The sequence below is a fragment of the Fonsecaea erecta genome (genome assembly GCF_001651985.1).
Source record: "Fonsecaea erecta strain CBS 125763 chromosome Unknown Scaff3, whole genome shotgun sequence".
NCBI classification, from domain to species: Eukaryota; Fungi; Ascomycota; class Eurotiomycetes; order Chaetothyriales; family Herpotrichiellaceae; genus Fonsecaea; species Fonsecaea erecta.
The window spans coordinates 647,470-673,554 of record NW_017387246.1 but is presented as its reverse complement, the minus strand read 5'-3'; the positions used below and the strand labels follow the sequence as shown (position 1 = coordinate 673,554).

Here is a 26,085-nt window from a genome sequence, read left to right as displayed (position 1 = left end):
AAGACGGACTGATTGAGACGTGTCTCAAGCCGTCACACGCATCCGGGATGTGTAGAATATGCACACGACTAGAGTTGAGGCAATGAAGGAGCACCTATTCCTCTCCATCCATGCGAGCAAGACGCCCTCCTGGTTTAGCCAAATTGATGACTCTATCATGGCTTATGTTTCTGGGAATGGTTCAATTGACATTGTGTTAAGTTAATTCCAAGAACTATATGGGTATATATTGAGGTTGGTATATGTGCGCACCGCATGCACAACGTGTATACGAGTCATCAGTCGACTCACCATAGTTCAATCCTCCGAGCAGCCACTTACTTCCAAGCGAGCATCTCGCACTGCAGCGACGCGGCCCAGGCGTCGTCCGTCTCCGCCCACTTCTGCGCGGCGCGCAGCGTCTGCTCGATCTCGTCCTGGGTGATGCCGGCGTCCCGCCAGCTCTGGTGGAAGGGGTCACCCTGCTTCAACTGCCCGGTCGCGCGCCAGGCCAACCACTTCCTGGCCTCGGGGCCCGCGAAGACCGTCGCCGAGGCCCCGACGCGCACCTTGCTGGCGTCGTCCGCGTCGAAGCCCACGCTGCGCAACAATGCCGGCATGCTGGTGCCGGTCGCCTCGCCATCGTCCTCGTCCTCCTCTGGAGAGACACCCCCGCGTAGTGCCCGTGCCGCGTTCTGCACCCACAGCCGGTCGAGGCCCGAGGAGCGCGGGTAGAAGTGCTGCGCGGCTCCGTCGCGCGTGGCCAGCACGCCGCCGGGCTTGAGCACGCGGCGCATCTCGCGCAAAGCCCGCCGCGCCACCTCCGCCGGCGTCATGTGCCCGAGCACCTGGGACGCGAAGACGACGTCGAACGACTCGTCCGCGAAGGGCAGCCGCTCCAGCACGTTGCCTTCCTGGAACACCACAGACCCGGGCCCCGAGCTGGGGACGTGAGCCCCCGCCGTAGCCACGAGGGCTCTCGCTTTCTCCAGCACGGCGGGCGACATGTCGATGCCCACCGTGCTCCCCTGGCTGGCGTACCGGGCCAGCCCTGTCGTGATGGTGCCCGGCCCGCACCCGACGTCGAGGATGTGGTCGGTCGGCTTGATGTGCCGGAGCAGGAACGCGGCGTCCGACTCGGCTGTGCGAGTCAGGTGCGTGGCTACCGTGTAGTCCGAGTGGCCCTGCGTGTAGGTGTTGGTGGTCTCTGAGTTGCCCGGTTGCGTAGTCGCCATGCTTTGTTTGTTATTCGTTGTGTACCTTTCTTCCCGCCCTCTGTTTCTCTTTCTGGAGCAGGGGAAAAGACTCCAGGTTGGCTGTTCTTTATAAGTGCCGTCCTGGGGTATTTATGTCCTGTCCATCATCGGGCCTTTCGTGTCTAGCTATATATGTGAAGCGAGGAGCTCAGAGGTCCCGAGTCATCTGGAGATAGGCACGTACAGCCCCCTTGAATCCGGAAGAGCTCCTGGTTGGCCCCTCTCCCTGCATAAAGTCCGGGCCGGTAGGAGCGGGCCGGTGGGCCTCCTTCTGTTGATGCAGGCCAATGACAAAGCAATGAATGCGTCTGCCTGAAGCCGGACGGGGACCGGGTGGGTGATGTAGAAGGAGTCCGCGCGGGAATAAGTATATGGACACTGACAGACCTCCTAGCCGGAGGGTTATCTATTCCCGGACTCTCCTGTACCGGAATGTTGTGAACAGAAGCAATTGTAGGTATTGCTTCCGTGGAACGAATGATGAATGGGTAAAAAAGTAGCAGTAACGAACGCCATCTATCGATTGCCTTTCATTATCATGCTCTTTCGTGACCCTGTATCGTAGTTGAAACTGCTAACCTGATACCTCGTTTAGAATGTCGACTGTCCCGTCCAATTCGTGCCAATGAATATATAGAACCATGTCCTAGTAAGCTGGGAATTTCCTGTGGTCGTCACTCCGGTGCTCGCCATGTTGAAGGTTGCCAAAATGCGCCGTAGAGTCAATGTGTGTCGGGCCTTTTCCTAGTCCCATGTCGCAAGTGTTGAAAAATATCCTACCGATATTTTGTCCCATCCTCGAGAACACTGATGAAAAACGTCCCTGTCACAGATATACATCAAATCCGTCAACCCATCAACCCACGTGAAACCCTCGGAGAACACTATCCAATTTGGTCATCATTTCTTCCCATTCCTGCTCCTCATCGCTGAGCACGGTAATCGCTCCCCCAGCGCCGATTCGCCACTTCTGCAGGTCCTCGCCAGCAGTGTCGTCCTTTTCCTTCTCGTCGTCATTCGAGAAGGCTGTGCGTATACACACCGACCAAGCGCCATTGCCGCCGACGTCCATATACCCGATGGCTCCCGAATACACGCCACGCTCTCGCTGCTCCAAGCCATGGAGAATCTCGCAAGACCGCTTCTTCGGGGCACCCGTCATGCTTCCGGGAGGAAGCGTGCGTGTCAATGCTCTCACACCGTATCTTGTCATCTCCTTTGCATGTTCATCGGACGTCCGATCGGTCTCAGCAGATACCGGAACGTGAGCACGAATATGCGAGACCAGCGAAAAGACCGTTTCGGACTCGACGACGTCGCATAATTTAACGACCTCAACTTTCGCGTCGCGGCCCACGGTGCTGTATAGATCATGGCGGATGAGGTCCGCAATCATCAAATTCTCGGCACTCTCCTTGGCCGAGGACAAGATTGCGACGGCTTTGGAGCGGGTCATTTCTGGAGTCTTCTTGACAGTTCCTTTCATGGGAATCATGTCGATAGCGCCATCTTTGGCAGACCAGGAGAGAAATTGTTCCGGTGAAGAGGAGAGAATTGTGGTGTTGTTGAGGCGGATGAAAGAGGCGAAGGGAACAGGGTTATATTGTTGAATGTTGTTGTAGAGCAGCCAAGAAGCGTCCGGGTGAGCAGGCGTCGTGACAGTAGCTTCAGTGGTGAGACATAGTTCGTAGGAGTTGCCTGCGAGAAGCTCAGACTGACATGCGCGGATCCGCGAAATATATGTATCATGGTCGGGGAGGGTAAAATGTGTCGAAGACAACACTTGGCGCAATGTGCCATTTTTCGATGGGTCCCAAACCACTGTGGCATCGGACACAGGTGTGGTGCTCAGCTCATTGACCATTCCATCGACCCAAGAGTCGTCATTAGCCCTTATCGACTGTACGTAAGCCATTCCGGTGTAATGATCGAAGACAATACTGCGCTCCACCCAAAGGAGGCTGATTTCCGGCGTCGAAACTGGTGGTCGGGTATGCTCTGGCACATCAAGATGCAATGACGCCGTTCCGAATTCGTAGGATAGAAAACCCATGAAACCGCCTTTGAATGGGACTTCAGACGTGCCACCATGTTGAAAGGATTTGCTAGACAGGAAAGATTCCAGACAATCCACCACTTGTTCACGATCGAGTGTGAAATTAGCAGGAGGGCCAGACCCTTTTTTGAGTGTAGCGCAACCTCCGTTATATTGCAAGTGAAAACTGCATTCGTCAGGGAAAGCGTATATGCTATACCGACCCCTTTTTGTCGACTCCAGCATCACAGTAGCGTTGGGCAGAGATCTCTGGTGGCACAGACTTGCAATGGCCCGATTCCCGAGCGGTAGATGTCGAGCTCTCTGGGCGGCGGTGCCATCGCACGACTTTGAAAGAGAATTCAACTCTCTAATCAATACCGCACTCTCTCTACGGTCCACTGTCGCGAGTTTGGGGGGAGCCGCCCGGGTCACAGAGACAAAATCTCGATAGGCTGCGTTGTGTTTTCTCGTAGCATCCCACCACTGTTTGATGATCGTGTGGCAAGTGAGACTAGATTTGCATGATTCGGGGTGGAATTGGAAGCCGTGGAATGGCAGGAACTTGTGCCTGACTGCCATAACCCAATCATCTTTATCCCAGGCCAGAACTTCGAGATTGTTGCGGGACTGGTATCGTGATGGTTCACTCGCAGGTTCAGAAGGGCCTGATCCAGTAGACGGCAGACTTCGGAGAGATGATATGCTCTCGCTGGAGGCAGATGAACTCGGACGACTTGGTGTCCGGTCCCGCTTGAGATCGCTCACTCGAACGCCCAGGCTGTTATAATTCGTGGCAATGATGCTCCCCGACTGACAGAATACGTCGCTGTCAGTGTGGCATATCTCCTTAGCATGACCATGACACGGCAAATCTCGACGCACGACAGGGACTCCATTCTGCACGCATAGACTTTGAAAACCTAGGCAGATCCCCAACACCGGAATGTTGTACTCTGAAGCACAGGCCCAAACTCTCCTGTACAGGCCAACATCAGATTCATTGTACGGGTTTCCAGGACCAGGACCGAGGACTATGGCATCGAAACTGGCGAAGAATTCCCGTGGAGACTGGTTGTACTGAGTTGGAATATCACAGTCGATCCTCACCAGAGTAACATGAGCCTGGAGCTGCTCATGAAGAAGAGCAGCTATGTTCTCGGCGAATGAGTCGTAGGCATCGACAAAGAGAACCGACCCTTGAGTTGTCATTGATTCTGCCAAAGCCAGTCTGGTATGGTTGCAGAAATAACTCGTCTTCCTTGACTGGTGGACAACTGACAGCAGAACAGTCACAGACCCAGACCAGAGACGCCAAAGATACCACAGACAGGAAAATGAAGAAAACAAACAAGTAGAAGAAGACCTACCTCCCCCTTGTCTACGAAAATGAATATCGGGAGAACATGGCGATGTTCCAGTCATGCCGTAAAAGTTTCGTGTTGGAGGGCGGAAATTTTGGCAACGAATGGAAATGTTTTACCGGAGACGCAAGACGCACATTTGCTTCACCGCAGCACGACACCGCCCAATCTGGACGCACCCAAACACATCTTCCACGGTCTCCCCCAATTGAAGATGGGACATTCTAGACAACGTATTCTGTAAGGTTTGTGAAGACAGTGACACCACACTGGTGACGGCAGCTCTCTTCCAAGACTCGCTCAAGATGACCATGCCCGTCCTTGAGCATCAGCAACTATGGCCGACCTCAAAGACGACCTGACCGAGAAAGCTCACTTTGATCCTAATTGGATTGCTTTTAACGGAGGAACTCTCCACTCGAACAATGGTGTGTGACAAGCTGACCAAGACCCTGCAGCCACTGACACTTCTTCCTCAGTGCTTTTCTATTTTGCGACATCCCCTTTCTTTGATCATGTCTCGGGCAACCAGTCGCTCTTCACACAGTGGGCGGGCACGCCCAACCAGAATGACATCTTGGGCACGAGGGCCAAGTTTGAAGCCAATCTACGCCACCAGCGTGGAATACAGTACGTTGTCGAGCACGATCCCCTAGAGGAGCAAGTTATCTTGGACGGTCCGAATGGACCTGAGAGGTCCAACGTCTGGGTCATTCGCAAGCAGAACCGTGAAAACGAGCGTGAGGACGGCTTCACGGTTTTGGGCTATTACTACATTGTCAACAACGTCATCTATCAAGCTCCTTCAGTTGCCAGTGTTCTCAACTATCGTCTGGTGAGCCGAGTTCCAAGTGTTGAAGTGACTCTTTGTTGACCTGGACTCATAGCTAAACACGGTTTCCGCCCTCAACAAGGTCTTCACGGCTCCCGCGGACCTGTCTTTCTTTTCAGTCTCTCATGGCCACACTTACCATAAGCCAGTCCAACAGTCAACAACACAAAGTATGCTGAGTGCCCCACAGCAGGGTAATGAACAGCAACCACCCCCACCAACGCCGGGACCTCAGCCTTCTAATGCAGAGAAGGCTTCAGCCACTTCTCAAGCCCAGGAGGAAGCAACTGGTGGGACTCGGACGGCTTGGGACGCACTTCAAATGACTCTGCAGTACGGAAAGGAATACGTGGATGATATGCCGTTGGTGGGCGAGCCTGGGAACTTTCGGTTCTCTAAAAACAAAGACGCTAGTGTCACGACAGGCCAGACGAAAGCCCAAATCCAGACATCTCCCACTGGCACTCCTGGTCAATCCCGAGCAGCTTCTGTCGTGCCCGCGACGTCAAGCAATCCACCTGCAGTTGCCAAGGGCCCTAAGATGCTGGAGAAAACGGCACCACTATCCGAGGGACCAGCAAAGGTGAAACGGAGGAAGAGTAAACCAGGTGTACCTAGTCCATGAAGCAGCCAGGCTCCAACTTTGTGGCTATAGTTTGCAGTCACACTCCAGTCAAACACCGGTGTTGGTACGTCCCACGGATATATCTGCTAATAAATGAGGCTCTTGGGTAGTTGATTATTTGCATCTGAAGCAAGCTTGGCCATTATCCGGATGTTCGTGCAGGTTCCATGAGTAGCGGAGTTGGACGAAGCCAGCTTGTTGAGGCACCGGGTGTCGTCACGTGACTCCCCGTCCCGCATGGCTTCCTCCCGCGGCAGGCAGCGCGAGGCAAGCGTCACCAGCCTGCGACTTGCGATCTGCGACCTGCGACCCTTTCGCCGCATTATTTGTTCATCTTGATTTCTCAACTAAACGTCCTTTTCCTCCACCCCCCAAACAGAGTCAGGCCACTCATTTGCTTTAGAAAGTCATCTTCGCAATCCTGGTCTTCTTGTTTCTACCTTATCAATCAGAGGCTTCGACTTCGTGACCCAGTGACACTCCCCTGACGGAATCTGAACGCCTTTGTGTGCGTGGCGGGGCAAGATGAAGCTCTCCTTCAGAGTACGTGAATGTGACCAGTCGCCGATCAGACAGTTACTAATGCCTGTGACAGGATCTCAAGCAGCAAAAGTTCACGATCGATGCCGAGCCATCAGACACCGTGCGCATTTTATCCTTCTGCAAACTCCCTGAACAAGACACAGGCTTACCCCATTTGCTCAGATCGCGCAGGTGAAAGAGAAGATCACCGCGGAGAAAGGATGGGAATCCTCGCAGCAAAAACTCATCTATGCCGGTAGGCTAAGCTTGAGCTCCGCTTCATGCGCTCCGACCGGCAGGCAACTGACCTCGAGACAGGCAAGGTCCTCGCCGATGCCAACACCGTAGAATCGTACAAAATTGAGGAGAAGGGTTTCATTGTTTGTATGATATCAAAGGTCGGTCGTCATCTCATGTCCAAGGCCGATAATCTACTAACGGTGTGTCTTCTACAGCCAAAAGCTGCCCCCGCGGCCAAGTCTGGCACTCCCTCTACACCGGCGCCATCAACCTCGACCTCCACACCTGCTGCACCAGTTGCTCCTCAACCAAACCAGTCTACAGCAGCCTCAAATCAGCCCTCAACTCCCACGCCTGCCCAGAGCACAGCCCCCGCGAGCGCGGCCGCTGGGTCTGGCTTCAATGATCCCTCAGCATTCCTGATGGGTACCCGCAACGAATCAACCATTCGCGAGATGGAGGCTATGGGATTCGCAAGACCAGAAATAGATCGTGCACTGCGGGCAGCCTTCTTCAACCCTGATCGAGCCATCGAGTATCTCTTGAGTGGCATCCCAGATAATATTCAGGCAGAGCAAAGACCAGCGACCCCGGGGGCTCCAGCTGCGAATCCGGCGTCACCCCCAGCGCCTCAGCCCGTACAGCCCGCCCAGCCCGCCCAGCCTGCTCAAGCTGCTCCACCTGCAGGGGACGAGCCTATTAACCTGTTCGAAGCGGCGGCACAGGCCGGTCGCCCAGCTGGTGGAAGAAGAGCTCCCGCAGGAGGTCAAGGAATGGCGGCGGCAAATATGGACTTTCTACGAGCGAGCCCACACTTCCAGCAACTTAGGCAGTTCGTCCAGCAGCAGCCGGCAATGCTCGAACCGATCCTGCAGCAACTCGCCGAGGGTAATCCTGAACTTGCCCAGATGATCGGCTCAAACCAGGACCAATTCCTTCAGCTGCTGGCAGAGGTAAGCCGACGCAGCCAAGGTCCCGATGGCCACCTATGCTAACCTGCGACTGTAGGATGCTCAGGATGCTGTCCCGCCCGGAGCAACGCAGATCCATGTGACCGAGGAGGAGAGAGACGCGATCGAACGCCTCTGCCGACTTGGCTTTCCCCGTGACCAGGTCATCCAGGCCTATTTCGCTTGCGACAAGAACGAGGAGCTGGCGGCGAACTTCCTCTTTGAGCAGCCTGACGACGAAGAGCAGTCGTAGGGTCTTATCGTCGTTTGCACCATATTATTCCTGGGATTCGCAATCGAAAGCGGAGTTTTGGTGGTGTGCGCATTTCGTCGTTGGATGGCATGCATGCGATGTCATGTGATGGTCTGAGGCTCATGTCAGCAAGACTCGGCGGCCGATGTGGTCGCTCATGAGCACGAGGAGAGTCTTTCGATGGCGGTAATGGGTCTATGCTGAAGAAAACGACACGGACAATCAAGAAGTAGTGGACAATTTGCGCCAACTATGCATGTTCCAAGACATAGCCGAATCTGCCTAACGGTGTTGGTCAAGTCCCATAGCTAGTCTAGCCAAGTTTTCCTGTTAGATGGAGTCGAGAAGGGCAAACGGGTGAGCCGGCTTCTGAGACTTCCAGACCCAACATTGTCCGCTCTACACCCCCTCCTGGCAGATCAAGGAATGAGCGTTCCTCCTTCGACCACTTGCCAGCGTGAGCTTCTTGTAACCCGCTCGAGATAGGCGTAGGGACTATGATATCTTCCAATTGAGGAGGTCGGTTGCGCTTTGTCTATCGATAGTATACGGTTCATCCACTGACGGCGTGACAGCATACCTCCCTCTTCACAGCCCCTTGCTCGAGTCCTGGGTCGGAATATCTGCTCGCACTGTGGTTGTACTGATGATCCTCCTCTCCTCATCGCCTCCAGACGCGACCAAAGTCGAACTCGACACCTCTCTGACTCCTGAGGATGGGAACGGAGTCGGGTCTGCGCTTGGCACAACAGACTCCTCACGTGCCTCGTTTTTCTCCACGTCCCTGAGAGTTGCTTTCCTCCCCGTATGTGCGTCAACATACTCCACCGGGCCGCAGATACGGTCGACCCTCCAGACGCCGAGTCCTCGCCTTCCCACGACTCTCTCCAACGTCGGCCACACCCCGTCGTCCCCAAAATCTAAGTCGTCCAGATTCAAATGCCGGCGGAACACGGCTAGATTGGTTAAACTCAGCTGCGCAGGTGGGACGTTCATATCGATTGCGAAACTGAAATTGGAAACCGGTGGATAGTCGAAGACGGGTGCTTGGGCAGGAGTCTGCTTGGCTGAACCTGGGCGGGTATTGGAAGCATCGAGACGCCATGCGCTGAGTGGCGCCACCACATAGACATCCGTCTTCTCTTTGTGCAAGATTAATCGTTCTAAAAGTGATGGGTCGCAGGTCGGCATGTGTTGCATGAGCATGAAGATCAATTCGTTTTGAGGATAGCCCATCAGCGGAACAGTGGAGATATTCAGGGACCTGTTGGTTGCAGGGTGCGCCGGTTCAGAGCCGAGAAGGAAGGTCGGCGGCGGGTAGGTCTTCCACCAAAAGACTTCAACATTATGTGCGTCAGAATGGGTTGTGTTCAATGAGTGTATTACCAGGGAAGGCATGGCCAGCTGCGCTGGAATGATTCCGCCTTGGTGATAGACACCCATGAGGATTGCGAACAGGGCATTAAAGATCACCCAACTGGTCCAGAACACAACCGACCATGCTTTCGAGGATGGGGCCCGAATGCTCGTCAGGACCAGAGGCACGGCGGGTAGGAGGAAGCGGGGTTCTTGGTGTGGGATAAAGCTGAGTAAAAGACAACCTGCACCCGCAGAGGCGAGGCGATTGTTGGTGAGCATGCTTTTCAGGATGCGGAGATTGAACGGGTAGGCAGAAGCAATTAGGATGATTAACGCTGGTCCGAGAAGTTGAGGAAGGTTGATCAGAAGATGTTGATAATGCGGATGGAGACCGTGCTGTGCAAGATTGCTGGTCTGCGTATTGTACAGGAGATTATTGAGCGGAGTGATTACTGGATTCTTCCAGACACAGTCGTAGAGTGCACTGAAAGACCTCGTGGCTGACGGCCCAGAATAGTAAGCCGTATCGGTGATGATGGCGATTAATGTCCAGAAAAGGCCGGAAAGTGTGAGGGCCAGAAAGCAGAAAGGTCTCGGGGGTGTGCGTCAGTCTTGTGAATCGAGGCAGCCGGGCGTCAAGGCCGAGCACAATGGCTCCCTACTCACCTATTCCAAAAATGTGGCAAGAGTTGAATGCCGGGTATCACAACGAAGGCGGGAAAAGTAACCCGATTGAAGATTCCGAATACAAAAAGAAATCCTAGGACAGCGCTCGACGCGATTGCGGACCGCTTCTTCAGCCACCTGTCAGTACATGCCATGTCAACGACGACAGTTGTAGGCGACATACCTTGTCGCGCAAAACGCGCTCTATCATCACTAGGCTCCATAAAACCAGAAGTGTCTCAATAGAGTTCGAAAAGGTGTGTGTTTGAAAGGTCCAAGTCACATATGAAGAAGTGACCAAAATCACGGCCTGGATCCAGCGTCGAGGGGAGCGGACTAATTCATGAACAGCCCAGTCCTCCAGCACGAAACTGAGAACAAACATAACCAGGCGAAGAGTATAATAGAGGATAGTGGGATCGACGCGATCGCCTTCATCTTCCTGAGCCCAGGTCCATTTCAGGAGGGTCATGGGCAACCCATATATTGGCCATAGTGGAAAGACACTACGGATGGGGCGCGAAGACGTCCATTCCCATGTTGGACGAGTCGGATACGGGAACAAATATCCTGCACAAAGACATCAGCAACCTGGGCTGATACAGACATCCTTGGAGGCATACCAGCAATGGGTTCTGGCCCCTGAAAGATCTCATCCGGGTGAAGATAACTGGGCGACACGGCAAAATAGACGCGGATAAACAGCAAAAACAAGTACAGTAACCGCCACATCCTTTGTTTTGATGCAGTCACCGTGCCGGAGACGACTTGGGCATTGTCATTGTTCTTTGTCTTATACAAGGTGTGAGCCACTCCCTCCAACTCATTCTCAATTGTGACTGGGTTGTGCGTGAGCGCGTTGGGCCAACGCGTCACTTTTGCGGAAGGCGAGGAGATAGGAAGTGAGGGTCGATTTCGCAACCTCTCGACGGAGAGGAAGGCCGGGAGGATGCACAGTGAGCGAGAGGGGGAATAACAGAACCCTCAGCAGCAAAAGCGCGAGAGGACAATCTCAGTCCAAGGTAAGGTCGGTGGTGCTGCAGCAGTGAGAGTTGGTATGGACTACAAGCAAGAATGATGCTTGTGCACATTGCGCGGGTGACGTCGGCCCGGCATGGTTTCACGTGACCTTGGTTTCCGGCCTGATGGCAGCGGGCAAGACAACAACATACGAGCATTATTATTACACCATCGTTACTCCATAGCTGGCTGCGACTGGACCAACTATCTGTTGGACAACGCATCATGTACTCCTGTGAGTAGCGAGGCATTCTTGTGTTGGGCCATTGCATCGTCCAAACAACGAGAATACCACGGTCTCGGTCTTTCAGGTGTATGTCTGGGTCTCACCACCTTCACTTCTTTTACTTATGCCCACCGCCAAAGTCAGAATGGTCGGGGGCAGTCGATATACCGTTGTGGCTACGCTCGGCTGCGTATTACCTGTTTGACAAAGCAAATGCGGTCTCAGACCATGCTTTTCATGACGACCTAGGTGATATATATCTTTACTTAAGCATAACCAAGCCTCGAAAATACCCTTCCATTGTGTACATCCCATCCGTGTGCCAGTCTATCTCCGATTTGCGTGCCAATCTACATCCCATTTGTGTTCTATGTCCTAATCAATTACATTTACCTTGCTGCCACATTTTGACATTCTTGACCGTCAGACCGCGTTCGTTTCCCGTTCCCCAGCTCGGCTCCCACTCCGATCGGGCTAATTGACGTGTCAGCATAGATTGTGAGAGGTAACAGGTCACACTGCACTCACCGCCGTAGAAGTCAGAGGCTGCAGAGTCTCTTCCGTCAACCCATGGCTTGCTACCAACTCCGTCCCTGTATGACATGTGTCAGCCATGGTGAAACACAGAAGCAAGGCTGCCAGCCAAAACGTACGCGAACCAGCCATTGCGACTCCCAACCGCAACATTGAGAATCAGGTAGAACTTTTGATCGAAAGGTGCATTTTTGTTAGGAGAAATGAACCAAGGATTCGTGAGTTGCGTCCCGTTCTCGAAGTCACCTTGGAAATGGCCGCGTTGCCAGAAATCCTGTTTCGTGAAGTCGACGTAGAGAATTTGCTGAAGTCGATTGTCGACCCATGTGTAAAGGTAATCTTTTGACCACTCCAGACCGAAGGTATGGAAACCTTCGGAATAGTCTGTTCTTTGTTTTTTGTACTTTTGTGTGGTTCTGAAGAAGTTGTCGGTCTTCCACGAGGTACCTGACGTGTTTCAGTTCAACAAGATCAACGCTCGAAACCGAGACTGAGTTTCGCTCACCCCAATGGATCGTGCTTGAGACTGTCTCTCTTCCGCCGTTTCGGTAGCCACGTGCGTTACCGCGACTTTCCATGATATCAATCTCGCCACTCAGCGGCCAGATTCCATATACAGAATCTTCGGGCATCATCCAGATTGCCGGCCAGAGCCAATCGCCCTTTGGCACCTTGGCCACGACTTCAACGCGACCATACTGGATCGATTTTGCACCTTGCGTAGTCAGGCGTGCCGACCTCACGGGGTTTATGATCGTGTGGGAGGAAATGTTGGAGGTCCTGCTGCATTCATCGGCATAGTATTGGGCAGTTATGTTGGCTGTGCATGATCCGTCACCATGTTTTGACTCGCCCAAGTTCAGATGATAACTGATCCACAGGTTAGACAGAATCTTTCAGCAGCCCAGGGGCCGTACAACTACTGACCCATTGTGTAGTTGGCCTTCAGTAATATCGGTTGTGGCGGTTGTGAAAGTGGGAACGATGTGAAGTCCATCTCCGTCAGTAAAGGCGTTTCGGCCGTCAGTCGTTGTCCAGTCGAATGAGCCCGTACCAAAGCCGTCAAGTTGGACTTGATGACTCCAGATAGATTTATCGAGAGTGCTGAAGGAATCGTCCAAGACTAGACAATACTGCAAAGGAAAACTCTGTGTCAGTGAACCACAGGCAGACGAAATGGGGGAAGCCGAACCTCGTGGTTGGGAACGCCGACCGCGATCCTCCAGTTCACAACAGCGCTGACAGCTATCGCAAGGAGAAGGCCTCCGAGGATATACCAATTGCCCTTGCGAGGCGCTTTGTATTTCTTGTCCGCAGTCCAAGGTTTCTCGATCCTGCTTGATGTCAATGATGCTCGAATAGTTGGAAAGGGGAACAGATGGAAGAGCAACTCACTTTCCGTCCACCAGATAAGTCTTGAACTCATGGTTGCGCACACCGCTCACACGGTAGCTGTTGAAGCCTCGAAAGAGATCCTCCTCGGAACCGTCTCGGGTACGATTGTAGCCATAGTTCTCGATCGATGCGACCTCGTTGTTGCTGTGACTCGGCATCTGGGGACTTGGATGACCTGCTTGATGCACTGCATAGAGGAAGTCGGGGTCATGAGAGTTTGCGATCGGCGACGTCATCTTCTCTCTCGTCTTTGCCCGAGCCTGACTGACACACAAAAGCCGTCAAGGGGGCGGCGAGACAATGATAACGTAGCGAGCGGCATCCAACTTTTGCGTAGAGCTGTTGTTGGTAGTTCACCCAAATCAACCGGCACGGGGTGGCGACTTTCATGTGCTCATACAGGCTGTTTTCTTGAGACACGCTGGTGAGTCGTGAGACATGTGCTCGACGCGCAGAAGTGGGAGTAGCCTTTCGCCCCCGGCATTGTCACCCAGGCTCTAGATTAGTACTCGGTGTTGGCTGAATGTGACGGGTGTGACGAAACTGGCTCTGGAAACGTTGATCTCGCATTATTGGAACGGCATGTCCAGCCACGCCAGCCACAATATTCCTGTCGGAACATGAACCCTGTCCATTGTTCAATTGGGACGGTTCAGAAGTTGGCCGTGAAATTAACCCCTGTTAGCGAGGAACGGGAAACCAAGTTCCAACAAGATAGAGAACATTCCTATCACACATGAGGAAGGTGCCGGGCCTTGTTGCCGGAGAAAACAGATACACTGTCTCTGATCAGTGCGGGCCCGAGTTGACGATCCTCTGGCTGTGAGGCATCATTGGTGAAGCGGGCAGAGTCACCGCCATGTCGATAATGACCCTGGGATTGACCGTCCAGGTTTTGCGTGGCGAGCGGACAATGTGCTGTCATGGCCGTGTCGCAGCCACTAGCCCAGAGGTCCATGAATAGCCACTTAGCCCTGCCGCCAGGTACTGTACTTCCGACACCATGTAAGTGTCTCAGCCCAGAAAAGTCTTAGCCACGAGATCTCCAGGTCTAAGCTGGCGGATGCCTCCTTATCCGGATCTTGGACACGCCAAGGTGGATCTCGGGCCTGTTCCTGCAGTTAGAACACGTCCAATCACCACGGCAGTGTGAGATTTGACAACCTCAACGCTGCGTTCAACGGCTGAGCTAGATGCCCGCCACCATGCCATTGAAATCACACAACGCGGGACGCGACCCTGGCCGACGGCGACCAGAATCATGCATTCGGACAAAATGCGTGACTGACATGGGGGAAGTCTACGTTTCGCACCCACGGGTCTCCCTGGACGGTGGCCGGTGTGGGAGATAGCGAAAAGCCACCGTCCTTTTCGGTAAACAAATCTTCTCAGTCCATCTGTCACCTAATATCTGTACTTCGCCGTCATTATTTTCTGGCAAGGCTCAGTGAAAACCGACGTGGCAGGCTGATGTAGAGACCAAACTTCTTTGCTTCTACCAACAACACCCGATGGCTTCAGTCTCCGAGGCAGGGGCCTCTACGCCTCTGGCGAGACCTCAATATCTGCATTTTTCGCAGCCGAACTCTTCAGGTGTGTCCGTGTCAAGCCGCCAGAGCAGGCGCCTGGACAAAGCCAACTTCGATGAAGCACTGAGGCACAGGACGGTAAGAGCTTCTGCAAATGCTAGGAAAGCTGAGCTAATTGTCGAGTCTTAGATGACCAAGTTCCTTTATGGAAAAGGTGCTGCCAATGGTTGGTTCGACATCAACCTGCCAAAAAGGCCACTCGGTGTCCTGCTGCGTCAATCCAATGGCACCTACAGCGTCGAGCCACAGGACCTCCCGGAAACGCTGGTTCGCACGGTTGCAAGACTGGGCGTTCAGGCAGCTTTTGCCATTGCTACGGATTCCACAGAGGCTATCTTCGATGTCATTGGGGACGAAGATCATGGAATCATGCTTGGTGATGGCCTGGATCTCCAAGTCGTTGACTGCATGGCCAACCTCATGCGAATTGGGCTTGCTCAGGCCCGAAGGTTTCCCTACGCAGCATTAGTCAGAAGCGAGAGAATTCTGCTGGTATGGCATGACGAGGCAGACCAGGTGTTGCAACAAGCGGTCGCCACGGAAGAGGCATTGATGAAACTAGTGAGTTCCGACAAATTGAGACGGGTGTATGTGGTCTGCCAGCCAGAAGAGTGCTGATTGAACATTAGATATGGGGGGATGTTCCTTTCACCGCCGGCCATCACACATCCAGAGCTTTGACTGCGAGTTCTCTAAGCCTGTGGAACAAATCGAAGAAGGACAGATTCACAACCGAAGTCACAGAGATCTCGGATTTGGAAGAACAAGACCTCGAAAAAGAATCCCTCGATCGCCCAGTAAGGCTCTATGGCGCAATCATCATGGCTTGTTCGATATTCTTCCTGGTCTTCCTCATATTCGGCTACACCACATCTCATCTGGTCCTCGAGATGCTGACAGATGGCGATCGCATGCGTTTCGTCTGGATTGCCTTCGAGCCACTAACCCTGATCGTGGCTATGTTCTTCTCTCTGTCTCTGATGACTTATGCCTTCCAGCTTTTCGGACCCATCACCGGCCTTTTCACCAACACACGGTTCTTCTCAAGCAACAAACCAAACCTCAAGCAAGCATATGATCAAGGATTTACCCCTCCGCGAGTCACAATACAAATGGCCGTCTACAAGGAGTCACTGGAGCTAGTCGTTATGCCAACGGTTCGGAGTCTGATGGCTGCAGTCTCCGACTATGAGTTGAAAGGAGGAAAGGCCAATATTTTCATCACGGATGATGGCCTCGGATACCTCCTTCATAACGACCCTGCTGCCGCACAAGCTCGTATCGAATGGTACGAAGCCAACAACATTGGGTAAGCGTCATACACAACTGTCTGGCAACTCCTTTTACTGACTTTCACCACAGCTGGGTCGCCCGACCAATGAACGGCGAGAACGGATACTTTCGTACCGGGCGATTCAAGAAAGCCTCCAATTCGAACTTCTGCATGAATTTTGCCAACAAAGTCGAGCGAACTCTCACAAAACTCGTGCATGCCCGCAGCCAAGTCAGAGATGGGAGCCCAGTCTTCATCGATCCGGCGGAAGAGGATGTTCTATATCACCAAGCTTTGACCGAAGAACTGGCCAAGGATAGTCGAGTCAAAGCCGCTGGAAACATCCGGATAGGTGAAGTCATCCTGATGTGTGATTCCGATACTCGGGTTGTAAGTTCGTGGATACCTGGTTGCGAGTATTGAGCTGACCCGTCCGCAGCCTCGGGACTGCCTCATCCAAGGCGCAGCAGAAATGTTCCTCTCGCCAGAAGTCGCCATCATTCAACACCACACCAGTGTGTACCAGGTCTCGGGAGACTTTTTCGAGAACGGTGCTACTTATTTTGCCAAAATGTGTTATGCGCAGATTCGGTTCCAAGTCAGCAATGGTGAATGCGCCCCCTTCGTCGGCCACAACGCTTTCGTGCGCTGGAAAGCGCTCCAGGACGTCGCAATAGATACGGGTGATTCTTCAGAGCCGATGTATTGGTCGGAGTATCATATTTCGGAAGATTTCAACATGAGCATTCGACTTCAAAGCGCCAACTGGGTCACTCGATATGCTTCCTATCATCAAGACGAGTTCAAGGAGCAAGTCTCTCTTACAATATACGATGAAATCAGTCGATGGGAAAGATACGCTTACGGCGACAGTGAACTCTTGTTCAATCCCATTTGGACCTGGCTCTGGAGAGGGCCCTTCACTCCGCTTTTCAGGAAATTTTTGTTTTGCGATATGCATTGGTCTTCGAAGCTCAGCATTATATCATACATGACTTCATGTGAGTATTGTCACTTATGGCCAGTGGACTTACGAGCTGACACCCTTGTCTCACAGATTATGCCATCGGTAGTGGCTTCTTCTACACTATTGCCAATTATGTCCTGGTTGGCCTTTACTGGGATGAACTGGACAAATTTTATACCTCCTCGTGGTCTATCTTTCTCTCCGTGGTCCTGGTGTTCTGGATCCTCAGCAACATCGCTCTAGCCATTATGCGATTCCGCATCGGCGAACGATCATTCTTTGGTTCGCTCTGGGAAAATTTCAGATGGCAGCCGATGTACTGCTTCTATTTCTATGGCCTCAGCTTTCACGTCAACAAAGCCTTGATCGCCCACATCGTCGGGTACGAAATGACCTGGGAGATGACCAAGAAGGAAGTCGAGAATTCGAACTTCTTTAAGGAGATTCCAAAGATCATTTCTAAATTTAAAGAGATGTATCTCGTTTTGCTTCCACTCGCTGGTGGCGTGATATACATGGCGTTGTTTGCACCGCTTGCATGGAGGATTACACAACCTGTGGCGATCGTACCAATGGCTCTGATGATCGTCTGTCATTGCAGCTTACCTTTTGTCCTCAACCCGCATATCGTCAGCGCCGTCGATCAGTATGCTGTTGACGACAAAAGCCATATTGAGAAGGTTTGAAGGGTCATAATGAAGGGCAGTACAGGAATTGGAGTTTGGATATACACATACACAATATACGGCTCGAGCACAACTAGATGGCGACATCCAACACTAATTTTGCGAAAGGTACATAGAGTCATAGACAATAATAAGAACAAAAACAACAACAATAACAAAAAATGTATCAATTTCATCCTGTTGAGCGAAGCGAAAACAGTATTACAGGCAACCTCGTCAAAGAAGCCGCGGATTTGATTGGTGCGGAAGAATATCGAGATCCGATTAGCTGTCTTCTCTACCGTCACGTGCCACTTAGCCTTTGACCAATAAGGTGTGAATGTTTCGGGGCAGCGATTTTCAAAGCGCCTTCGTACGGCGGCGACATTGCCTATATTAGGTGCTCAGTTACTCGCCAGCTTAGGCGTAGTACTAACCACGAAGTTTATCCGTCTGCCTCATTTCTCGACTCTACGGCAGCGCCGAACAGTTTAAGTCGAGAAAGTGTCGAGATCCGCGTCGTGATATTTATTCGAAGTCAAGACTAGGAGGTATGACTCCTACCGGCGCTCTTGACTTGCGTGCACAGGAATTGAACAAGGTCGACAAGATAGGGAGACAGGGCATGAACTTATGCGTTAGTACAAGGTGCTTTGTCCTCGACGGCCAGCTCCCCTGTGCAGATCCGAACATCGAGTCCAGCTCAGGCTAGCCGCGCGGGGTGAGGACTCGTGCAAAGCCCCGAGAATGAGTGCCACGTCTCCCGTATGGAATCATGCCAACGGGGCTCGTATTTGATCATGACAGAGATAGATACGACCACTCTCTTCCAGCTGCGGTATATTCGACAGGTACTGCTGGATTGCTCGTAGCGTCTTGCCTCAAAAGTAGGAATGTAGGAATGTCCCAATTGTAGACGCAGGAAGTCGCCCCGAATAAAAACACTCAGAGTCTTAGTTGAGGCACATTGTCAAGGAATTACCTATATAACTACAATCCACCTCATTGCTGCCCTCTGCCTATATACATAGCCGTTCCTGACAATTAAAATTCGCCGTAGGGCGGCGTTTTCACCGCATGACTCGCTAAGGCGACCTTGTAAGGGGAGCCCTGGGAGGCTGATAGACAGGTCGATAGAAGGAATAAACCAAGAGTCGATAGCTATGGTCCCTATATATAGAGACTTGAAGCCTTAAAGAGGCTTCGAGGAGTGTACGAAGGTATACCGCTACTTATGCGCCCCGTTAGGGCGCGTACGGTCCTTAGCTAGTTTACCCTATTTAGGGGCTATAATATAATAACTACCCCCCCCCCTAGGCGCGCTTATCCTCAAGCGTGAGGTCTACGTATATATATCGCAACTCGAGCTAGATTATTACGTGCCCCGACTATTAAGCCTATATAAGCTCGTAATCGTATTATTTTAGTGTCGCCCGATCCGGCTTAGTCTCGTATATAGAGAAAATTTTCTATAAATTTCCTCCTTCTACTCTTTTCTCTCTTCCTTTCTCTTTTTTTTTTTTCTTCTCTCGGGTTATAGTACGCTATATATCGTGTCCGTTTCCCCTTCGTTTCGCTCGCGCTTATTATACGCTTCTTATCCTCTTCGCCTATACGACGTTTACGTCTCTTACTAATTATAGCTTATGAGTTATTCCTACTTATTAGTCGCAGTAGGTACGCTAACTATACGCTTAGTCTATACTATCTCTACGCGCCTACTACGTAAAGTAGGGTATATCCGTATATATAAGTTCTACTAGCGCTACGTACGCGCTATTAGTTAGCCTAATAACTTCAAAGTCTATACTATTAATTCTAGCTTCACTAAGTATACCCACTACTAGCGTAGTCACGCTAAGTGCCGTCCGGTAAGCGTACTCGAAGCGTACTCGAAATATATATATTAATATATTAGGTCCCGGCTAATTACTAGAAGATCGTAGACGATCTTATTAAGGATTAGTTATCTCTTAATAAGGAGTATCTCTATCGGTCTAGTAAGCGCGTTCTCTCTTCGTTCTATACGCGTTTCGACTATTTATCGTCTACGTAGCGGTTAATCTTCGTACGGCGTATCTCGCTATCTCTAATACTATAACTTAGTCTAGTAAGGTTATCGTCGAGAGTCTCTCTTACGTCGGGGACGTTCCGGCTACGCCCCGTAAGGATAAGACGTCCGCTTTCTCCGTCGATCTCGGCGTCTCGGCGTCGATCTCGGAGTCGATAAACTAAATACTTATATATATAGTCCGTACCCTTACTAAAGTGTAGACTTAACGTATATATATCTAAAACGTATATATAATATATCGTTAACTCTTATAGGGTAATATCTCTCTCTCGGATTAGTCCGACTCCCTCTAAATACCTAATATCTAGCCTCCCCGGGATTAGTCTAATAGTAATCCTAACGACGACGAGTAAGGTATTCCGTCCGCGTTACGAGTACGTCGTCGGTATATTCGGCCTACGCTCTATACGCGTTTATAAGAGGTATAGTAGCTCCGTTTTACCCGTATAGCTTATATACGCTCCGTGCGCTTTATTTATACTATAAGTGCGCTACGACTCTACCGCTGAATTTATTATCTTAACTTTCTAAATTCTTTTATTACTTCTAATATATATATAATATATTCTACTAACTTCTATATATCGCTCTCTTCGCCGTATCTCTTCTAGCGGATAAGGAATCTCTCTTTCTCGGACTTCGTTTTAACTACGTCTAGTATTCGCTCTATCTCCTATTTCTCTTCGTTATTAATATCTACTAGCTCTAGAGTTGATCTACTCTCCCTCTAATAGTAGAGCTCTAGGAGAGATATATAGAAGATATAATATAAACGTCTATATTTTACTAATAGTTCTAGTCTATAGGCGCTCCTACCGATCCTTTCGAGTATCTTAAAGAGTTCGATAAAGCGATCTACTAACTTAGGGCTAACGCGGCGAGTATATATATACTTCGTAGCTAGAAGAACTTTATCGCCTATAGAGAATATTATATCCTTATATTTCCGGTTATAGTACTTAATAGTACTATCCTAACTTACTTTCTAGATATCTATACTCGTCTATTACGATTCTACTCTTATAGTTATCTCCCGTCTCGCTACTTTACTATACGTCCTCTTCTCTTTAGGTGCGATATTAATATATATCGTAAGTACAAAGGTATAGACTACTTTAAAGAGTATCTTTCCTATACTAGCGTTTACTATATTATTATATACGAACTCTACGCTAGCTAGTAGCGATATCTAGTTATTCTACTTATAGTTCGTATAGTATCTAAGGTAGACTTTAAGAGTCTAATTTATTCTCTCCGTCTATCCGTCCGTCTACGGATAGTACGCGGTTAAGAAACGCCGCCGGATCGTAAGATAATAGTATACGTTATCCTAATACTCCGCGATAAATATAAAGTCTCTATCGCTAATAATTAAGCGAGATACTCTATACTTCGTAAAGATCTTATAGATTAGTAACTTAGCTATCTCTAGAGCGTTAATCGCGCTAGTATAGGGAATATATCGAACTATCTTTAAGTATCGATCTACGATATTTAGAATCGTATCGTATACTCTCTCTCTATACTTTGACGGTAATAACCCTACGATAAAGTCTATCGAGATATCTTACTAGAGCCTCTTAGGCCGTAGTAATAACTTAAGTAGACCGTATAGCTTATACCTTAGAACTTTTATCCTTTAGTATACTATATACGAGCGGACGTAGTCCTCTATATCTCTCGCGAGCGAAGGCTACTAATAGAACCTATATATTATCTCCGAAGTCCGCTTATTACTAAAGTATCCCCCTATTATAGATTATTATAATTTAACTATAGAATCTCGGCTTTTATAAATAGATTATTCGATATATATACGACTTTACTATAGCGTACTAGATTTATATTATCTACGGACTACTCTTCCTTCTAAGAATCGTATAGTAGTTTTACTCCTAATATCTTCTACTATCGAGCTCTATACTATTCTTCCTTTATCTATAGCGTTCGTATTTACTCTACTACTATATTAGATAGTTAACTAAGAGGCGTTTCTTCTATAGTCGTTAGAGTACCTTCTCCGCCTTCGGGACGTATATCTAGCGATTACTATATATATCTCCCTTCCGGTCTTAGATAGATAATATAATACTCGCTCTCTCTAGAATCTTAAGGTCTTTAAACTTAACTACGAGTTAAAGCTCCGATTATAGTTATAAATATTCCTATTTCTACTTATAGAGATAGTCCTACGTTCTATAACGGATTCTCTTATAATACGTCTATTATACGCTTTAGGATTAGCTCGCGTAGAGAGTTCCCCCGTAGTTTAGTAACTATTATTAGATCTAGACGCCTAAAGAGACCGTTCGTAGAGTTCTCCTTACTCTTTCGATATTAGATAGTAAAGTCGAAGACCGAGAGGTATTCTATCTAGCGAATCTATCTCGGGTTTAGCTCCTTCGTCTTTATAAAGTACTATAGCGTCTCGTAATCCGTTAGGACGAGCGTGGGCGTAACGGGTACTTTTAGATAATATCGCTATTTCTTAAACGCTATAACTATCGCTAGTATTTCTTAATTATCCGTCGTATAGTTCCGTTACTCCTTCAAGAATTTCTTTAAATAAAATACTATCGGTCTCTATACGGCTTTAGTACGTCTCTCGTCCGCTTCGTATAGTTAGGAGTAGATATCTTCTATTACTTCCGCTAAGGCGTCTATCTCTAGCTTTCCTAATAGATAGTTATTAAAATAGACGAGAATCGCCGTATTTCTAAAGAGATTCTTTAAGAGTAGTAGCGTCTCGTTTACTTTAGATATCTATATAAATAGTCCTATCTTTTTCCCTTTCTATATTCTCTTAAGGAGATTAGTAATCGGAGCCGTAACGGAGAAGTAAAGTAGAATAAATCTACGATAGAAGTTAGCGAACCTAATAAGGACCTAAATATCGTAGTACGACTTTAGTACCGACTATTCCTAAATTACTTATACTTTACGTAAATCTACCGAAACGCCTTTAATTCCGATAAGAAACCCTAGGAACTTAAGTTACTTCGTATAGAACTTATACTTCGCTAAGTTAATATAGAGCTTATCTTTCCGTAGCTTCTTAAGTACTATATAGATATAGTCCGTATATTCTACGGGGTCCTCGCTATAGATAAGGATATTATCTATATAGGCGATATAGATAATATTAATAAGTTTAGTAAGGATCTCGTCGATATAGTCTTAGAAAGTTACGAGAGCGTTCGTAAGACTAAAGAATATAATTATATACTCGTAGTGCTTATAGCGTATACGAAACGTAGTCTTTTATCTATCCTATTCGGCGATAAGGATTTAATAATAGACGTCTCGTAAATCTAGCTTAGTAAAGATCTATACTCTTTCTAATCGGTTTAGGATCTCCTATACGAGAGATAGTAGTCTTCGATTCTTTATAATAACGTTATTTAAGAGCTAATAGTCTACGTAGAGACGTAGCGTTCTATCCTTTTTTAGTACGAAGAGAATACTCGCGCCCGTAGGCGATTTACTCTTCCGAATCTAACGCTTTATCGTAGCCTTTTAGATATACTCTCGTAATACTTCTAGCTCTCTACCGCTTATAGAGTAGATAGGTCCGAAGAGGATACTCTTCCTCTTCTCTATATATATAAAGTATCCTATCTTAAGGTACTCCAATAATACTTTAGGCGACTCTCCTTCCGAGAAGATATCTAAATAGTCTACGTACTCCTAGAGGATTAGAAGTTCTTCTATTTCGATTATATATAGATACTCTATTTCGAGTATATTCTACTTAAGTATCGCCTACGCTACGAGAAGTATATACAATTCTAACTCTTTAAGGATCTCTTTCTAGCTAACTTTAACGACCTTAGGCTCCTATCTCCGAAGGAACTACTTCTTAGGACTCTAATAGATATTAGAGTTAATATATTCTAACTAGAGGATACTTAAGATTATATTATATCGTAATATATCTATCGCGATAAAGTTTATCGTACTCGAAACGGGGATACTCTATCCGTCTCGCGTACTTATCTCGAGTATATATACTCTATATACTCTTAAGATATAACTATTAATATTATATACCGGGATTAATTAGCCCGTCGATTTTAGTCCTTTATTAACTATTACGACTTATAATACGAAGTTCTTATTCGCTTTCGAGTTAATTAATACATTAAGCGTACGCTTTCCTCGCGGTACGGTTAGATCTATCGCGATATAGAGAGTCCGCGACTTACGTACCTTATTTTTTAGGACTTCTAGTGCTATTAAGGCGTTAAAAGTACCGTCGTCTAGTTTTTTAGCGTACTCCTCTACTACGTTACGTCTACGTCCCGGTCCCGGCGCTTATTATTACGCTAGTATCGTTAATACTAGTATATCTTATAATCTAATTTACTATATTTATAGTAGATTACAGTAGAGATTATCTTCTCTTTAGTCTCCTTTTTCTCGCCGCGTAACTTCTTATCTATAATCCGGCTTTTACTTATACGCTTTATATATATAATAAGTCTAGGAGGCCTACGCTCTATATAAGAGCGTTCTACTCTCTCTTATCTTACTCTCTAACGGATAAGCTCTTCTTATCGTTAGGCTACCGCTAGAACTTATTCTCGACTACGGATCTTCTTATTCTTACGTATAATCTCTATACGGATCTCGAGCCGTAAACGGTTAAGAAAGAACTATACGTCTCTCTATTCTTAGGAGAGTTCCGGAATATCTCTTTCAAGTACTTTTACTTTATCTAGAAATATCCTAGCTCTCTAGGTGTCTCCTTACCTCTTTAACGCTAACGAATAGAGTACGTTCGATATACGATTCGTAGAGTTAAGGATAATCCCTTTATAAAAGATAATAAATTCTTTCTAAGACTTAAACTTCTCCTTCTATCTAACCTAAGAGAGAGCGGCCGTACTCTTAAGATAGATAGCTACCTTTTTAATATATTCTATCTACTCTAAGAGTATAAAGAGTCTATTAGTCTTATTCCGAATTAACTACTCTATTTTAAATGTTTATAACTCTTTAATATTCTTACTATAGAACGTAGAGAGCTCCGCTATTTTTAATCTCGTTAAAGAGTACCCGAAGGTATCACTCGATACGTTTCGCTTATAGGAAGAGTACGCGATACCTTCGATAAGAACGGGGTTCCGAGATATTCCGCTAGCGAGTTCGAGCTCTATCGTCTCGAGCTCTCTCTCGCGGTTCTCTTACTTCCGCTTCGCTATTATCTAGTCTCGAATACGCGTATAGCGCTCTTCGAACGTCTCCCCTACTTTAGTAGTAGACTCCGTCGTCGAGAGTTATTTCTCGTTACTAGGCGTACCCGCTACGGATACACTATCGCTAGACTCGGCGACTCCTGACTATTAACTACGTATAGAGAGAGCTATTATTCCTTCCGTTAGACCTTATCCCTAAAGGCTTCGAGAATTATAAGGGGAGCCCTAGGAGGCTAATAGATAGGTCGATAGAAGGAATAAACTAAGAGTCGATAGCTATAGTCCCTATATATAGAGACTCGAAGCCTCTTCAAGGCTTCGAGGAGTGTGCGAAGGCACACCGCTACTTATGCGCCCCGTTGGGGCGCGTGCGGTCCTTGGCTAGTTTGCCCTGTTTAGGGGCTGTGGCATAACAGACCTACTGTCAGGGACAAGGACCGAGAAAAGACTCTGAGGGGCTTTAGAGGGCTTCGAACGTGTATGGGAGGCTTGAGAGTCCTAATATTACTATCTTGATGTACGGTAGAGTACAAGACGAGAGACAAAGAGCTCGAAGGGAGATTCGGGCTCTTCTCGAGTTCTATATACCTTTCCGAGTGAAACATTCCCCCTTACTCAGTAGTCTAGGCTCTTCGATTGTCGCAAAGTAGCCTAGTATAATATAAGGGTGTTTCAATAGTCGGATGCAAGGACTTCGTAGACTATAAGGGGTTCGATGTTAGTGGGGTCGTCACGTGTCGGAGTCATAGTAAGGCTCTGCTAGAGCCTTACACCTGTTCTCTTGATAGTTGTGGAATCTGGCCAGATCTCTCCTGTTGTGGGATCTGGCCAGATCTTTCCTGTTCGGCGCAATCCGAGGGCTTCGGGGTGGTGCCGTAACAGTACCCCCCGCCTAAGGCGGAGCTCCTGCGACGCGTTGGTTTCGAGACCTGATAGCCGTATAGATTCGCGGCTGGTAGGGGTTCACATAGTATCTCCGGTTCTGGTAGAGCGCTTTATGAGGTCCTGGGCGGCCTAGATGGGCGTGATGGAACGCTATCATTGCGTTAGGCATATCTTGTTC

At 48.8% G+C, this 26,085-nt stretch overlaps 6 protein-coding genes across 6 annotated transcripts; 3 read left to right on the top strand and 3 right to left on the bottom strand.

Annotated features, from left to right (window-relative positions):
* Positions 1-317: 317 nt before the first annotated feature.
* On the bottom strand, positions 318-1,214 carry AYL99_03492 (hypothetical protein; the record flags this gene model as incomplete). Its single annotated transcript, XM_018835008.1, has 1 exon — positions 318-1,214. The coding sequence occupies one exon, from the start codon at positions 1,212-1,214 to the stop codon at positions 318-320; it is 897 nt and encodes a 298-aa protein (XP_018694658.1).
* Positions 1,215-2,091: 877 nt separating this feature from the next.
* On the bottom strand, positions 2,092-4,482 carry AYL99_03491 (aminodeoxychorismate synthase; the record flags this gene model as incomplete). The annotated part of the gene is made up of 1 exon (XM_018835007.1): positions 2,092-4,482. The coding sequence occupies one exon, from the start codon at positions 4,480-4,482 to the stop codon at positions 2,092-2,094; it is 2,391 nt and encodes a 796-aa protein (XP_018694657.1).
* Positions 4,483-4,971: 489 nt separating this feature from the next.
* On the top strand, positions 4,972-6,091 carry AYL99_03490 (hypothetical protein; the record flags this gene model as incomplete). The annotated part of the gene is made up of 3 exons (XM_018835006.1): positions 4,972-5,062; positions 5,114-5,469; positions 5,522-6,091. The coding sequence occupies 3 exons, from the start codon at positions 4,972-4,974 to the stop codon at positions 6,089-6,091; spliced, it is 1,017 nt and encodes a 338-aa protein (XP_018694656.1).
* A 525-nt stretch (positions 6,092-6,616) lies between these two features.
* AYL99_03489 (UV excision repair protein Rad23) lies at positions 6,617-8,056 on the top strand (the record flags this gene model as incomplete). The annotated part of the gene is made up of 6 exons (XM_018835005.1): positions 6,617-6,634; positions 6,687-6,734; positions 6,797-6,869; positions 6,932-7,011; positions 7,069-7,806; positions 7,862-8,056. The coding sequence occupies 6 exons, from the start codon at positions 6,617-6,619 to the stop codon at positions 8,054-8,056; spliced, it is 1,152 nt and encodes a 383-aa protein (XP_018694655.1).
* A 588-nt stretch (positions 8,057-8,644) lies between these two features.
* On the bottom strand, positions 8,645-13,492 carry AYL99_03488 (hypothetical protein; the record flags this gene model as incomplete). The annotated part of the gene is made up of 11 exons (XM_018835004.1): positions 8,645-10,007; positions 10,082-10,209; positions 10,266-10,651; positions 10,705-10,920; positions 11,721-11,801; positions 11,856-11,920; positions 11,981-12,308; positions 12,367-12,731; positions 12,789-12,994; positions 13,054-13,195; positions 13,257-13,492. 11 exons carry the CDS (start codon positions 13,490-13,492, stop codon positions 8,645-8,647), a joined length of 3,516 nt encoding a protein of 1,171 aa, XP_018694654.1.
* A 1,275-nt stretch (positions 13,493-14,767) lies between these two features.
* On the top strand, positions 14,768-19,985 carry AYL99_03487 (hypothetical protein; the record flags this gene model as incomplete). Its single annotated transcript, XM_018835003.1, has 7 exons — positions 14,768-14,923; positions 14,975-15,406; positions 15,475-16,154; positions 16,208-16,508; positions 16,558-17,119; positions 17,176-17,765; positions 19,857-19,985. The coding sequence occupies 7 exons, from the start codon at positions 14,768-14,770 to the stop codon at positions 19,983-19,985; spliced, it is 2,850 nt and encodes a 949-aa protein (XP_018694653.1).
* Between the last annotated feature and the right edge of the window lie 6,100 nt (positions 19,986-26,085).